The sequence below is a fragment of the Zonotrichia leucophrys genome, unplaced genomic scaffold, assembly GCF_028769735.1.
Source record: "Zonotrichia leucophrys gambelii isolate GWCS_2022_RI unplaced genomic scaffold, RI_Zleu_2.0 Scaffold_221_82808, whole genome shotgun sequence".
NCBI lineage: Eukaryota > Metazoa > Chordata > Aves > Passeriformes > Passerellidae > Zonotrichia > Zonotrichia leucophrys.
Window position 1 is genome coordinate 49350 of NW_026992426.1, and position 15124 is coordinate 64473.

The following is a 15124-nucleotide window of genomic DNA, read 5'->3' on the forward strand; positions in this document are numbered from 1 at the left end:
TGACTCTGAGCAACAGCATCTGCAGTGGGACAGGAACCTCCCAGCTGATGGGAACAAACTTTCTGGCTGACTGCAGAGGCCAGGACAAAGCTGAGTGCTTTCCCTGGTGTGCCCCTGCCCTTGCTGGCCCCAGGGGCTGATGGCATTTATGCTCCCTCAGGTGCATGTCCCCACAGCAACAGCATGGGGGTGCTCCCCCTGCTATATGCAATGCAAACAGGGGCTGCTGAGGCAGTGCTACCGTGTCTGTGCCTGCAAGGATGGGGCACCTGTGTGAGCTGGGGAGAGGCCAGGGCTGGAGAGGGGGGATGTTGTTGGCAGCTCCATGAGGACACTCTGGAACGCTGTCCTGGGCTGTCCAGCGCATTTGGGATGGATCAGCCCCTGCTCTGCTGCTCCTTCCCGTCTGCCCCAGGGCCCTTGCAGACTCCAGCCATGCTGTTTGCCCCCCGCCTGCCCATGGCCAGCCTGGGCCTGCTCACGGGGCTTTTCTGTGCTGAGCATTGGCCTGGGTGTGTTCTTGAGAGAGCCTGGGCAAGGAGCCTGGAGCCCCCAGGGCCTGGGCTGAGGCGTCAGCACTGCCCCAGCAGTGCCCATGGCCTGTCCCTGCTGCAGCCCCAGCACTGCCACCCCCAGGGCTGTGCCCGGCCCCGAGAGCACTCAGGCCCTGCAGCAACACCAGGGCCACCAGGGCAGCGGGGCAGGGCCACGGCAGCAGCACTGGCAACACCAAATGCTGCTGCTGCTGGGCACAGGTGCTGGGCCAGCACTGATCTGCCCCCAGCTCTGCACACAGACATTGCTGCTCTAGCTCTTGAGAAGGCAACAAAAAGGCATCTCTGCAGAAAACTCTGCTGGGAGATCCTTCATTTCCTTAAAGTCACTGAGAGCACAGCCCCTTGTTGACACACTTTTTGGCCACAGGGAATGTGGAGAGAAACAAAATGAGAAATTGTACAAACAATGACATTTCTTTGTAGATAATATGAAAAACCAAAATAAGGGATAAAATACTCCACAACCAAACCAACAAGAAGTGATGGGCACCAGGGTAGCTATAGATCCAATGGTGTCAGGAACCCACGTCTTAAGAGAGGAACCCACTTGCCGCGGCAAAAAGTCCACATATGGACCACACTGGACAAATTCAGACCAGCTTTTTATTTATTAGTACATCAGCCTCAGAACATTGTTAGATGTTAACAGCATGCTGGCCTAAAGGAAAATGTCCCCGAAGGTGGGGTAAAACGGAATGACATAAAACCATCTCAGTTTAGATTTCAACCAATCACACCAAAACAAGACATATTGACAAGCTTTCCATCCAATCTTATAAAACATACGTAAGAGTAGTTAAAACAAAGACTGGTTCATAAAAGACAAAGAACAGAGCTCTATTCACAGTAACCTTCTAAAGATATACATTAAATAAACTTGTTGCCATCCTAAAGCCAAATCTACAGAGTCCTATTGTTATTTGTCACGTCTACTGCTTGGGAAACTTTTCTGCTTGCTTGGGAAACTTTTCTGCTGTAACAGAACTTCGGGCCACATCCTGAGGCCTAAATACTCTTTTTTAACCATTTCCTAAAAACCCTCTAACTTTATGGATTCCCACAAAGAAGTATCAAGGATGAGTTTTATTAAAAGTCATTTGCAGAAATTTTCCAACAGTTTAATGTTTCTGATACCATCCAGTCATCAGTGCCCACACTGCAGCCTTGAGCTCTGGGTTCCTCAGGCTATAGATGAGGGGGTTCAGGGCTGGAGGCACCACCGAGTACAGAATTGATAGGGCCAGATCCAGGGATGGGGAGGAGATGGACGGGGGCTTCAGGTAGGTAAATATGCCAGTACTGACAGACAGAGAAACCACAGCCAGGTGAGGGAGGCAGGTGGAAAAGGCTTTGTGCCGTCCCTGCTCAGAGGGGATCCTCAGCACAGCCCTGAAGATCTGCACATAGGAGAAAACAATGAACACAAAACAACCAAAACCTAAACAGGCACTGACAGCAATGAGCCCAAGTTCCCTGAGGAAGATGGAGTGTGAGCAGGAGAGCTTGAGGATCTGTGGGATTTCACAGAAGAACTGGCCCAGGGCATTGCCATGGCACAGGGGCAGGGAAAATGTACTGGCTGTGTGCATGAGAGCATTGAGAAAGCCACCGGCCCAGGCAGCTGCTGCCACGTGGGCACAAGCTCTGCTGCCCAGGAGGGTCCCGTAGTGCAGGGGTTTGCAGATGGACACATAGTGGTCGTAGCACATGATGGTCAGGAGGCAAAACTCTGTTCCAAGAAAAAAGAAAATCAGAAAGACTTGGGCAGCACATCCTGAGTAGGAGATGTCCCTGGTGTCCCAGAGGGGATTGTGCATGGCTTTGGGGACAGTGGTACAGATGGAGCCCAGGTCGCTGAGGGCCAGGTTGAGCAGGAAGAAGAACATGGGCGTGTGCAGGTGGTGGCCGCAGGCTACAGCGCTGATGATGAGGCCGTTGCCCAGGAGGGCAGCCAGGGAGATGCCCAGCAAGAGGCAGAAGTGCAGGAGCTGCAGCTGCCGCGTGTCTGCAGGAGGAAGTGCCTGATGGAGCTGCTGTTGGGCATTTGCTCTGGCTGCACATGGGCACCTGTTCATGAAGAAAGGACAGCAAAGATTTAGAGGAGATACCTGTCACCAAAATCAAATCTATTTCCCATATACCCTCCCCTGGAACACACACACACACACACACACACACACACACACACACACACACACAAACACACACACAATCTCTCTCTCTCTTTTATTTATAGGAGTTCTGGGGTTCTTTTAAAAAGCTTCCCCCTATCTCTGCTGCTGTTCTTGGATATCAGAAAGCCTCAAAATGTCTGTTGCCCCCAGGGAAACGGAGTGCGTTCTGTGAGGCAAAGTGATGACTGGAGAGTGAGGGTAGATGGTCTCCCATTCTGACCTGTTTAGAGTTTCTCTGGGCTTTAATTTTTCTCAGGTGGAGGGGGGTCACCTTCCAATGATTCCCCTAAAATGTCACCAGGTACTGCTGAGAGCAGATGGATCCACCACAGCCCAGCTCCACATTTGTAGCCAAGGACTCACATTGCTCATTCCACCAACCCATCAGCATTTTCAGTGTCACAGAAACTCTGCCTCTCCCCATCAATCTTATAACTCAGAGGACAGGTTTGCACCCTGAATTGAAGCTCCCAGCTTGAACTGAAGTATCAGAGAGACTTCCAAGTGTCCTTATGATGACACTGGATGAAGGGAGGTTCAGCTCCTTCCCTGGCTGCACTGACAGCATAGCCCAGAGCTGGGCCTTGGGGACAGCGTCACCCTGAGCCAGCTGTGCCCCCTGCCAGAACCCCCAGGGCTGGGCAGCTGCTCCCAGCCCTGTGCTCTGCAGAGGGAACAGGGCCCGGGGCTGCAGAGCTGCCCCACGGCTCTGCTGCAGCTCTGCCTGCACAGGAGGGGCTGCACACCTTGGAGCCCCGGCCCTGAGGGCAGAGGCTGGGCTGGGGGGACAGGAGGGAGGGGTCTTGTTCAAGGGAGGGGCTGCACTGGAGTGGATCCTGTGGGCATCTCTAAACTCTCCCTGCCACAGCATTGCTGGATTTTGTTTTCTCTCATTGCCTGATCTTCTCTCTGCTTCCTGCAGATTTTCCTCCTGCAGGTGTTTCCCTGTGCCTGATCTCTCCCTGCCAGCCCTCACAGAACCCAAATCTCTGTGCACTCTCCTTGGCCTGACAGAACCCTGCCTGTTTGCAGGGCACTGGCTGGGGGTGGGTTCTGTTTGCAGCTTGGAGAAAGGACAGCTCAGACTGAGCCTGATGGCTCCAGCAAAGGTGATGCTGGTGCTGTCCATGGGCAGAGTGGCTGCAAGCACATTAGGGATCTCCTGTGAACCTATTGATCACTAAAAGGAACAGTTTAGATCTCTGAGGCACTTGCAAAAAAATCATAATATTAATCAACAATAATATTTATCCCTCCCTCCCTGCCATGCTCCAATATTTGGAAACTGAATACCTAGTCTTTGTAAATTTCCTCTTTTTTATCAAAATCCTTGTCTTGGAAATATTCTATGACTGATGAGAACACCTCAGCATGTCAGAGCTTCAAGAGCATTTTACCTCCCCTGCACCAGAAATACTCAGAGTTGTACTCACAGAGTCTGTAGGCATTGGGATGTTCCAGCTTTAGGAGATCACTCCAGGAGCTGCAGCTGCATTGTCCTGCAGCCAGAGGTTCCTGTGCCAAGGGCTGGCAGTGATTCTGTCCCAGGCACTTCTCAGCACCTTCCCAGCCCTGATGGATTGAAGCTCTCTGTGCCTCTGTGCTGTGCCCGGGGTGGCTGCAGGCAGTGCCCCAGCCCTGCTGGGCTGGCAGAAGAGCTGTGCATCAAGAGAAATGTGCTTTTGAAGCTCTTCTTGGTTACCAGGAGCTGCCTCTGTGCCAGGAACCCAGCCCAACTCAGCAGCACAGACACAGCACCAGGACTTTAATGAGCCTCTGGGGCTTAGTGCTCAGGCCCTGACCATCAGTCCCTGAGAGGGAGCTGAAGAAACCTCTCCAGAACTCCAAGTCAGAATCCAGCTTCAAACTTTCTTGCACTTTTAATGGGTCCCACTGAGGGACACGACTGAGAAAGTGTCCCCAGGCCCCAGGCAGAGCAGAGAACTGGAGGCAGTGATGATAGGTGGGGACAAAGAGAAGCCAAGTCTTGGTGTCCTGGGGCACAGCTGGGTCTGTTCTACCAAGGGCTGTGAGGAGACACCTTGTCCTGAGGCCCTGGGGCCTCCTGGCACAGCCCCAGCCAGGCTGGGCACTGTCAGCCCCTTGTCCTGCGCTCAGCATCCCCTCCTAGCCCACATCCCAGTGGCCTCAAGGATCTGCTGGAAGGAGTCCCTGCAGAGCCTTGCTCAGGAATGACCTTGGGAGCTCCTGAATGCTACCAGGGACTGCAGGTTTTACAAAGGTCTTAAAGGTCTTTGGACGTTTTTTTTTGCCTTAGAATCTCTGAGAGGTTTGTGCAATCATGGCCTCCAATTATCTGCTGTAATTAGTCTTTGGAGAGGCTTTGTCAGTAACAACACTCTGTGGGCTCATTAATGCTTCAACGTACTTCAGTCATTTTAAGGTACTTGGTGCTTCCCTTTTGATACAGTCTGTGAAATGTTTGTCCAGTCATGGCCCCAGTTATCTGCTTTAACGAGTCTCTTGAGAGCTTTGTACTGACACTCACTGGGGCTCATTAATGCTTTGAGTTACTCGAGGTTTTCAAGGTACTTTGAATTTTCCTTTCTACACTGAATCTCTGAGAAGTTTTTTTCTGCAGTCCTGGCCTCCAATTTTGTCTTCCATGGAGTCCATGAGGATCCTGGGCTGGGATAGACTTCAGTGGGACCCATTCATGCCTTGAGACACGTTGGGGTTTTCATCTGACTTTGACTGCTGGAAAGGTTTGTGCAATCTCCTTTCAGGCCCTGAGGTTCCAGGGCTCAGCTCCAAATACACAATAGGGGTTATGAGTATCAAGCAAGTCTTGAAAAACCATGGCTCTCTCTTGATTTCCCTCTGGTCTTGTCCTCTTCATCAGGAAGTTTTCCTTATACAGTTATGGAGAAATATTTCAATGAGCTTCTAAGAAATATGTAATCCTATTTTAAAGAGTGTATTTTATTACTTTTCTCTTTAGAGAAGAGCTGATTGCAGCATTCTGTGATTGATATTGATGTAGGGCCACTCCTAAGGAGGTCTGGCCAGGTCAGTGAAGTTTTTCCTTGGAGCTGACCCAGTGTGGACAACCTTGACTCACATTCCATAACCCCATGTGACAAATCATTTTCACTTTAAAAAATTTAAATGGTTTATTAAGACCTTATCAAAATATAACTGAAGGGTCTTGATTTTCGTATCTTTGATTCACACCAGGGAACTCAATTAACATCAATCCTGTTACCAACCCATATCGAAATGATTGATTCCAGAAGTGTTTTACTCACAGCATTGGCATTGGCTTTCACACTGAGTGCCACCTTTACCAAATGAGTCATGTGATCTACTATCACTGGCAAAAACTTCCACCATTGTACCTGGGGAAGCTCAGTAAAGTCTACTTGGATGTTTTGAAAGACTGTAAGGCTAGTTCTCACCCTCCTCTTGGTGTTTTCCTCGTGATTTTCTTATTCACTTGTTGGCATATCACACGCTGTTCAGTTACTTGCTTAGCTATTCTGAACATTCCTATGCATCCCCAATCCCTTAGAAGTTGATCGCTTAGCACCTGTATACTCCACTGTGTTGTTCCATGTATGCCTTCTAGCATTTTCCTGGCAAGGGGTTTATTCAACATTTGCCTCCCATCTGCTAATCTCCACTTCCCTTTGTTATCTTTCTTGGCTCCTATTTTAAGGAGTTCTTTCTCTTCTGTCCCACTGAATATGGGGACTTTTTGCATTTCTCTCATGGGTGTTAATACTATTATTAGTTTTTCTGTCTTTGATTCAGTTGCATTTTTATCTTCTGCCCTTTTTGATGTCCTTCAACATATATCACCCCTACTTCCTTTGGTAATTTTAAGGTTTCTAACTCTTCTAAAATAAGTTTTTCGTGAATCAGTTCCTTCTCCTTTGAATTTAATAGCCCCCTCTCTTCCCAAATGTTTTCAAAGATATGCACTACTCCAAAAGCATATTTTCAGTCTGTGTCTATTGTTCCCCATTTCTGTGCTAATATTTCCAGAGCTCACTTTAGGGCATACAACTCACACCTAGGGCTGACCAGCTGGAAGGTAACTTTCTCTTTTCTCTGGCTGCCAACCCTTCATACACTATAGTGTACCCCGATATCCTGTGCCCCTTTATTACCCGTGCAGATCCATCGATGTACAATCATTTCCCTCCTTGTAATGGTTGATCTGTTATGTCCTCTCTTGCTTTAGTTTGATGGTTTATAACCTCTAGGCAATTATGTATTCGTTCCTCATGTGGTTCTCCATACAAAAACTGCGCAGGCTTCAGTTGGTTACCCACGATCAGCTCTAAATGACTATTTACGAAGATGGCTTCATAATTTAGCACTCAGGAATCAGTGAGCCATTTCTCAGCCTTTTGGGTCGGGATACTTCTAACTGAGTGAGCGGAGTATTCTTTCAGTTTTCTACCAACAGTTAATTTTTTGCTTTCTGCTATGAGTAGCGCAGTCACTGCCACAACCTGAATGCAGATCGGCCATCCCCAGCTGACAAGGTCTAGTAATTTTCATAAATAGGCCACTGGTTTCCTGGATCCTCCCCAGTCCTGGGCTAATACTCCATATGCTACCCCTCCTTCTACATCTATAAACAGATAAAAAGGTTTGTCTATGGCAGGAAGACTCATTGCTGATACACTGACTAATTTTTACTTTAAAACTTCAAACTTTTGTTCATCATCTTTTTCCCACCTAATCTCTTCTTCATTTCTTCATTTAACTTTTCATACAAGAACTTGATGGCCTGCATGTATCCTTCAATCCATAGCCTACAATATCCCAACAGGCCTAAAAACCTTCTGACTTCCCTCTTAGTTTTTGGCCATGGCAGTGAGACTATCCCTGTAATTCTCTCAGGGTTCAGCCACCAGCTCCCTTGACAAATCACATGTCCTAGGAATTTTACTTCCCACTGTATAAATTGGAGTTTCCCTTTTGATATGCAAAGTCCTTGGTCCCCCAGAAAATTTATCAATACTATAGTGGATTCCCAAACTTCTTTTTCTTCCTGTCCTGAGAAAAGCAAATAATTAACATATCGGATGAGCTTTATCTCAGGTTTAATGGAGAAGAGTTGTAGTACTTCTCCTGGTGCTTCACCAAAGAGGTTTGGGAATTCGGAAAACCCTTGGGGTAACCTAGTCCACTGAAGCTGTTGCTTCCTCCCAGAATCGGGGTCCTCTCATTCAAAAGCAAGTATAACCCACTTTCCTCTGCCAGTGGGTATGCCCAAAAAGCATCTTTTAGGTCTATCATGCTAAACCACTGGGATGTTACTTAGTAGTGTATAGGGATTAGGCGCTACTGGGTTTCAATTCACAGCTCTTTTGCTCGCTTCTCTGAAATCTGGGACGAGCCTGTAAGTCCCATCTGACTTCTTCACTGGTAATATGGGTGTATTATGGGGGGACATACAGGGTTCTAAGGTCCTGTCCTTAAGTAGGTCCTGGATCACCGGCCTTAGTCCTCATCTCCCCTCCAGGGAGAGTGGATGTATCGTACCCAAACTGGATGGTTTTCATTAACTATTTTTATTACTATAGCTTTCATGTTCAATTTACCTCAGTTTTTTGGTTTTGCCCAAATAATCTCTTGATTTTTCTCCTCATTTTCTTCCCTTAATTGGAGAAGCCTAATCACCATTTTCCCTTTCTCTGGGAGCACTCAAAAGAATGTCAAAATTCACCTGTAAATCCTGTCCTAATAAATTTCACCCTGCTTCTGGAACTAATAGAACATCCCCAGTTCCTATATTATTTGTTCCTCCAAACTTTGCTTTATAACTGAGGCTTTGAAACTTTCCCCTTGTTAATATCTGAAAAGACAGGTGTCAGCTAATAAAGTCAGGAGCCACCACTGAAATGGAAAATGTAAACCCTCCTCCCTCCAAATTGTTATCATTTTGAAATTAAGGGGGCTCTCAGGCACAGATATGGGAGCAGGAGATAACAGTTCTTTATTAGGCAAGAAAATTAAGCAAATAAAAAATGCAGTACACTAGAGCAACATTGCCAGTCACAACTCAACCTGACACCCTGTGGGTCAGGGTGTTGGTAACAGTCCAATTGGAAATGTGGCTACAGTCCTACTGGAGTGTCAGGTGTGGTTTTGTTGGAGCAAGGGGGTCCTGTAGAAAAGGATGTATTCTTCCTCTGAAGATCCAGTGGAAGAAGAGACAGCTGCTGTTCCACTGGGGAATCCAGTGGAGAAAGCTGTTCTGGTATTCCAGAATCTCCAGATTATATCTGGGTAGCAATGCTTGGCTACTCCCTCAGGGCAGAGCATCTCACAATGGGATGTTGTAGTTTTTATCAGTCATGCAGTGACATTCAATAGCCTGTTTTCAGCAGATGTCCCTTCCCGAGGGAGGAGTGATTGTGAACACTCAGAGAGAGATAAGGAAAACTGCCCATTGGCAAAAAACAACTGCCATACAGATGGTAAGAATACATCTTGCCTCTCAATCTGGAACAGACTCCAGCATGGGCTCAGCTGCCAGTCACTCCCAGGTCCTTCCCTCCTGATCCCATTTGCTCACAACCACTCCCAGTCAGCCTCAGTGTAGTCATACTCACTGCCAGTATGATGCTAGTCACTTCCAGCATGATCACAGCTCATCCCAGTACAAGCCCAGTTGCTTCCAATCAATCCCAGCATGCACTCAGTGACTCCCAGTTCATCCCAGTTGCTCCCAGCATGATTCCAGTTGCTCACAGCTGCTCCTGGTCACTCTCAGAATGATCCCAGTGGCTTCCAGTATATCCCATTTGCCCGCAACATGGTCTCAATTGCCCCCGCAGGCCACTACTCCATCCAGAATGATCCCAGTATGATCCCAATACAAACCAGACCCTCCCAGTGATGCCACTGCTGGGATCCCCCACCCCTGTGTGCATTGCCCCCTGGATGTGCCGAGAGGGGCCCCAAAAGCTGGCAGTGCCCAGGCAGGGTCCCCAGCAAGGCCCAGTTTGGATGTGCAGCCCCCAGTTTGCCCAGTTTGCATCTCCTTTGGCCTGGGCTGGCTTCCCCCCACCCGCAGCGGCTGGAAGCAGCTGAGAGCCCCGCGCTGCCAATCCCGACCTGTCCTGGCTCCATCCCCGCTCCTGCCGTGGGCTGCAAGGGCTGCGGGAACGGGGCACCGAGGATGTGGCTGCTGCTGGGGGAGGAGGAGGAGGGAGGGAAGAGGAGGAGTGATAGGAAGAGGAGAGACAAAGGAGGATCAGGGAAAGGAGAAGGAAGCATGAGGTCGAGCACTCCCTGAATTCACAGCCCCCACCCATGGGATCATCACCCCCCCATCCAGCACCAGATGGCCATTCTCACCACACTGGGGAACGGCCCTATGAGTGAGGGGACTGTGGGAAGAGCTTCAGGCAGAAGTCCCACTTGATCCACCACCAGAGGATCCACACTGGGGAAAGGTCCTACGAGTGCCCTGAGTGTCAGAAGAGGTTTCAGACCAGGTCCCATCTGCTCCACCACCAACAGAATAACATAGAGGAGGGGCCCTTCCGCTGCCCTGACTGTGGGAAGGGCTTCAAGCACAACTCTCACCTCATCACCCACCGGTGCATCCACACTGGGGAGAGGCCCTATGAGTGTCCCCAGTGTGGGAAGAGCTTCTCTGACTGCTCATTCTTTAACCGACACCAACAGAGGCAACGGTAAGGGAGGCCTTACGAGAGCCCTGACTGCAGGTGGAGCTTCATGCACTGCTCCAGCTTCATCCCCCATGGGAGGACCCACAATGGTCAGAACCCTGGTGACCCACATTCCTTGTGATACAGTGGGAAGTGATTTGTGTTCCTTTTTCTTTGCCTTTTATTATCTTTTGATTTATCTCCCTCCCTTCAAAACACAAATAATCAGGGTGAAAATTGACCCAATTCATCAAAGGCATCTAAAGCTTCACATTTGACTTGTGTTTTGAGGGAAACTTGGATTCTTGGAGATATCTGGGAAGACATGGGGGAGTTTTGGGGGTATTTAGTTTGGTTTTCTTTATTTCTTGGCCCTCCTAAAGATGAGAGGGATTGATCTGCTTAATGCTACTGAAAACTACTCAATCCCACCCCAGAATTCCTCCATTCCACAGCCCCTTGAGGTGAAATGGGGTTGGAAGTAGATTGGGTGAAGTGGGATTCAAATCAGGAGGGGTGAGATGGGCATTGGGTGGGACAAGATGGGTGGGATGTGGTTTGGGAGGTGTGAAATGGGGGAAATACAGCTTGGGAAGGGGGTCTTGATGTCCAGGAGTGGTGGGAACAGTTGGGGTTGGTACAGGGGAGGTGGGCTGGGGTCTGGAATGAGACAGCCAAAGTTTGGGGATGATGAAGGGAGGGAGAGCCTGTCACTGAGTGAGTTTTTTAATAATCCACATTCCTGAAGAGATTTTGAGGTATCTCATGTTTCTGAGGCAGTTTTGGGGCACTCCCCAGCTCTTGGGGGCTTTCCTGAGAGCAACTCCATGGAGCCCCATTGCTAGGGGTGGTTGCCTTGGGCACGAGCTCAGGGATGTAGCCAGAGTCTGTAGCCTTGGTTCCTAAGAGTAGAGAAATGATGAATGGCCCCAGACAACTCCAGTGTGTGTTTAGAGACCTGTGAGTTTATTTGGGAGAGGTCAACAGCAATCCCCTGGAGAGATGCACCTTAGGCTCCGGGCGTTCCTCAGAGCTCAGGGTAAGGAAGGAAGCTTCCCCCATAGTGCCTTGCAGCACTATATTAATTTGTCCCAATTCTTTCCTCCCTGTTGGCCCATTGGCCTTTCCCACCCCTTTTACGCTTATATGTTCATGTTCTGGTGAGTTCTCACTTCCTTGTAATCCCATTCGTTTATATCTCTTGCTATCCACTCTAGCATTTCCTATTGGTCCCTTCCCTGTGTACCACCTGTGAGCCCTCAGGCCATTGGATCCCTGATACTCGTCTCCACCCTCTCTTTTCCTCATTTATAAACTAGACCCTCCTTTGGCTTTTTCTTTGACCCTGGACCTCTTCAGCATTGCCTGAAATAAAGCACATTGGAACTCCATGCCTGGAACCTCCCATGTCTTCACTGCTGACCTGCTCCATGAGTGTGTGTGTGCGTGTGTGTGTGTGTGTGTGTGTGTGTGTGTGCTGGGGCTCTCATGTCTCCTGCCCATTGGTGCAAGATGCTCTCAGGGAAGATGCATCTACCACCACTGCAGACCACAACAGTGGCGCCCAAACAGGGACCTTCATCTGGTACCCCTGGAGAGCGTCTCCAGCATGGCTGCAATCTAAGTTGCATTTGGGTCAGCCACTAGCCTAAGACAACCTCTGAGTTTTATCTGGGCACGCTGAGGGGAAAGACCTGGAACCCTCCCAGAGTCGTCGGCTGGAGGATCTCTTTCCTTGACACACCCCAACGAGATCCTTTGTTGACCCACTGCTGGGTGAGTATGTTTCAGTCAGAGTCACCCTTTCCTTTTGTTTTCTCATTTTAACTTGTGGGTGGAAAAACTGCAGAATGGGCACAAAACTCGTTCCACAACAGGAAATTTATATCCAAGTTACATTAGCCCTAGTTGCTCGGGAAATTAATTTTTCAAAGGGGAATTTGAAAGCTTTTGTTCATCTTTTCAAATATTTTATGTTACAAAAGAATCAGTTTAATCACTTCAGATTTGGGGCACGGTTGGAATCAAGTTATTTGTTTTATAAATGGAGGGAAATTTTAAAGTAGAGAAGTTTTATTGTCTTTTTCATTCCATTTATGGCAAAAAAGTTTTATCTTCTTTCTTGTTCTATTTATGGTTCAGTTTAAAAATCAGGGGGAAATGTGGGAAACGTGTTGGGTCCCCACTTCAAAACCCCTTCCCTTCATCCTCTCCCCAAGCCCCTAAACCCTCTTCCCTGCCTCAGGAGCAATCAGCAGGTGGATGTTGCTATTCAGCACAGGGTTTCTGCTGCCTCCTTGACGCCTCCTGATCTCCTCTCTCCCCTAACCAGGACGGCACAGGCCATGCTGCTCTGGACCTTCCCTTCAACATTCTTCCTATGCCCACATACCCTATTTCATCTACCCCAGTGGCCATTACCCCACAAAATGGCGCCGGCAATGTGGCAGCCCTGCCATTTTGTCCCCTCCTGATCCAAGTTTTCCCACCCCTGCACCCCAAAATGGCCACTTTCCCGCCTCTCCTCTGCCCTTTCCTGCTCCTCCATCATCACGCTCCTCCCCTTTGACATGCTCCCCTCCACCCATGGCATCAATGTTCGCTCCTGTATCAGGATCACCCCTTTCCATCAGTGCCACCCTTCCGGATGCTGGCCCTGCCTCTCCCCTCGTGGTCTCCACCTTCTTCACCCTGGGCTCCACCCCTAGCAGCCATGACACTTCTGGCTCCCACATCACTGGAGCTGGAAGTGGACATGATGGTGACTGGAAGGCAGCCACCTAGGCTGCCAGCAGCCCACGACCCAGGGCCGCACCAGTTATCCAGGAACACTGCTCCTCTACCAGCAGGCCCTCCTCCTCAGCAGAAGACAGTGGTTCCCCAGACTCTAACACTGAGCCTGAGGATCACTGGGCAGGGATGTGGAAACAAGCTGCTAGGGAAGGTGACTGGGAGATGGCAGGGAGATTGCAGAATCTGGCGGCCCGTGTCCAATCCAAAAGAGGGAGGAACCCAAAGCAGGAGTCCATTCCTGAGAGGAAGCATTGCAAGGCATGCAGGGACTGTGAGAGGGGTCCCTGTCCTACAAGAGTAATGAGCCTTGCCAAAAGCTGTGACGACAAGCCCAAGCAGCATGGAAAAGAAAACAAAAGATGCGGTGTATCGATGCAACCAATAACCTGAAAAAGAAAACAGCTCTACACTCCCTGAACAATACAACTTCCTATCAGACTTGCATTCCACAAAAAAGCCGTTGTTTAATTAGTTCCTACCCATCCAATTATTTCAGTTGTATCCTAATCTTATGTACTATTTCCTTTTTGAGTTATTAATTTAGCACTATTATGATTTATAGCTATTGTTATGTTAGTTATCTTCCCTTATTTTGTAAGGTGCTGGCAGAAATCCATAGGGGAAGCCTTCTAATTAAACAAAAAAGGGGAGTTGTGGGAGCCTGTGAGCCTGCTGGGGGGAGGGCAACAGCAATCCCCTGGAGAGATGCACCTTAGGCTCTGGGCATTCCTCACAGCTCAGGGTGAGGAAAGAAACTTCCCCCGTGGTGCTCTACAGCACTATGGTAATTTGTCCCAGTTTTTTCCTCCCCATTGGCCCCTTGGCCTTCCCTACCCCTATTACCCTCATATGTTCATGTTCTAGAGAGTTCTCCCTTCCCTGTCTTCCCATTACTTGATGTCCCCACCTATCCACCCTGGCATTTTCTATAAGTCCTTTTCCCTGTATACCACCCCTAAACCCTCAGTCCCTTTTCTGTATACCACCCCTAAACCCTTAGATTCCTGATGATCTCCTCCACTCCCTCTTTTCCTGTATTTATACCCTAAACCCTCCTTTATCTTTAACCCCTGCACCCCAGGACCATTTGACTGAAAAAAAAACCCCTCGATGGAACTCCATGCCTGGATGTTCCCGTATCTCAACTGCCGAGCTGCTGCTGTGTGTGTGTGTGTGTGTGTGTGTGTGTGTGTGTGTGTGTGTATGTGTGTCTGTATTTCTGTGTGTGTCTGTGTGTGTGTGTGGTGTGTGTGTGTGTGTGTCTGTATTTCTGTGTGTTTGTCTGTGTCTGTGTGTGTGTCTGTGTCTGTGTGTATGTGTGTCTCTGTGTGTCTGTGTCTGTGTGTGTGTCTGTGTGTGTCAATGCTGGTGCTCTCATGGCTCTTGCCCGTTGGCACAAGGTTGTGTACACCACCACCACAGACCACAATGACTTCTTTTCTTCATTTACTCTGTGGTGTAAGTGAACCATTCTATCTAATCATGACCAGAATCAATCAGAACTATATTTATATAATTTTATCTGGTATTCAGTCTTTAATCCTGTGGGACAAATTGTGTAAAAGTTCAATTCCACCTGTCCAATCCTTTACACCTTTGAAAAAGTCTGGGGCAGGGATTGGATCCAGCTGTTCTCAGTCTCTTCTTTAAGAAGGAATTTTAGAAGTCGAGGGGCCCTGCAGGGGTTTGAGGATCCATGGTTGCTGCTGGGTATCATTTCTCCACCTCACGTCTCAGCAAGAGTTTCTCCAATAAAGAAATAAAGCTTTTGCCTGAAGCTCCCTCTGTGCCCATGACAGGAACCCCTGTGAGTGTCTGGGACATCCCTGCTCTTTGGCAGCCTGGGGACTCCTGGGATGTCACCATGGAGCCCCTGTGAGTGCCGGTGACAGATCGGTGCCTTTGCAGTCCAAGGTCCCCTGGGATGTCACCATGTGATTGC

At 48.9% G+C, this 15124-nt stretch overlaps 1 protein-coding gene across 1 annotated transcript; it reads right to left on the bottom strand.

Annotated features, from left to right (window-relative positions):
* Positions 1 to 1675: 1675 nt before the first annotated feature.
* Positions 1676 to 2443, bottom strand: LOC135461211 (olfactory receptor 14C36-like). The gene has a single exon (XM_064738207.1). The coding sequence runs from the start codon at positions 2441 to 2443 to the stop codon at positions 1676 to 1678; it is 768 nt and encodes a 255-aa protein (XP_064594277.1).
* Positions 2444 to 15124: the final 12681 nt, after the last annotated feature.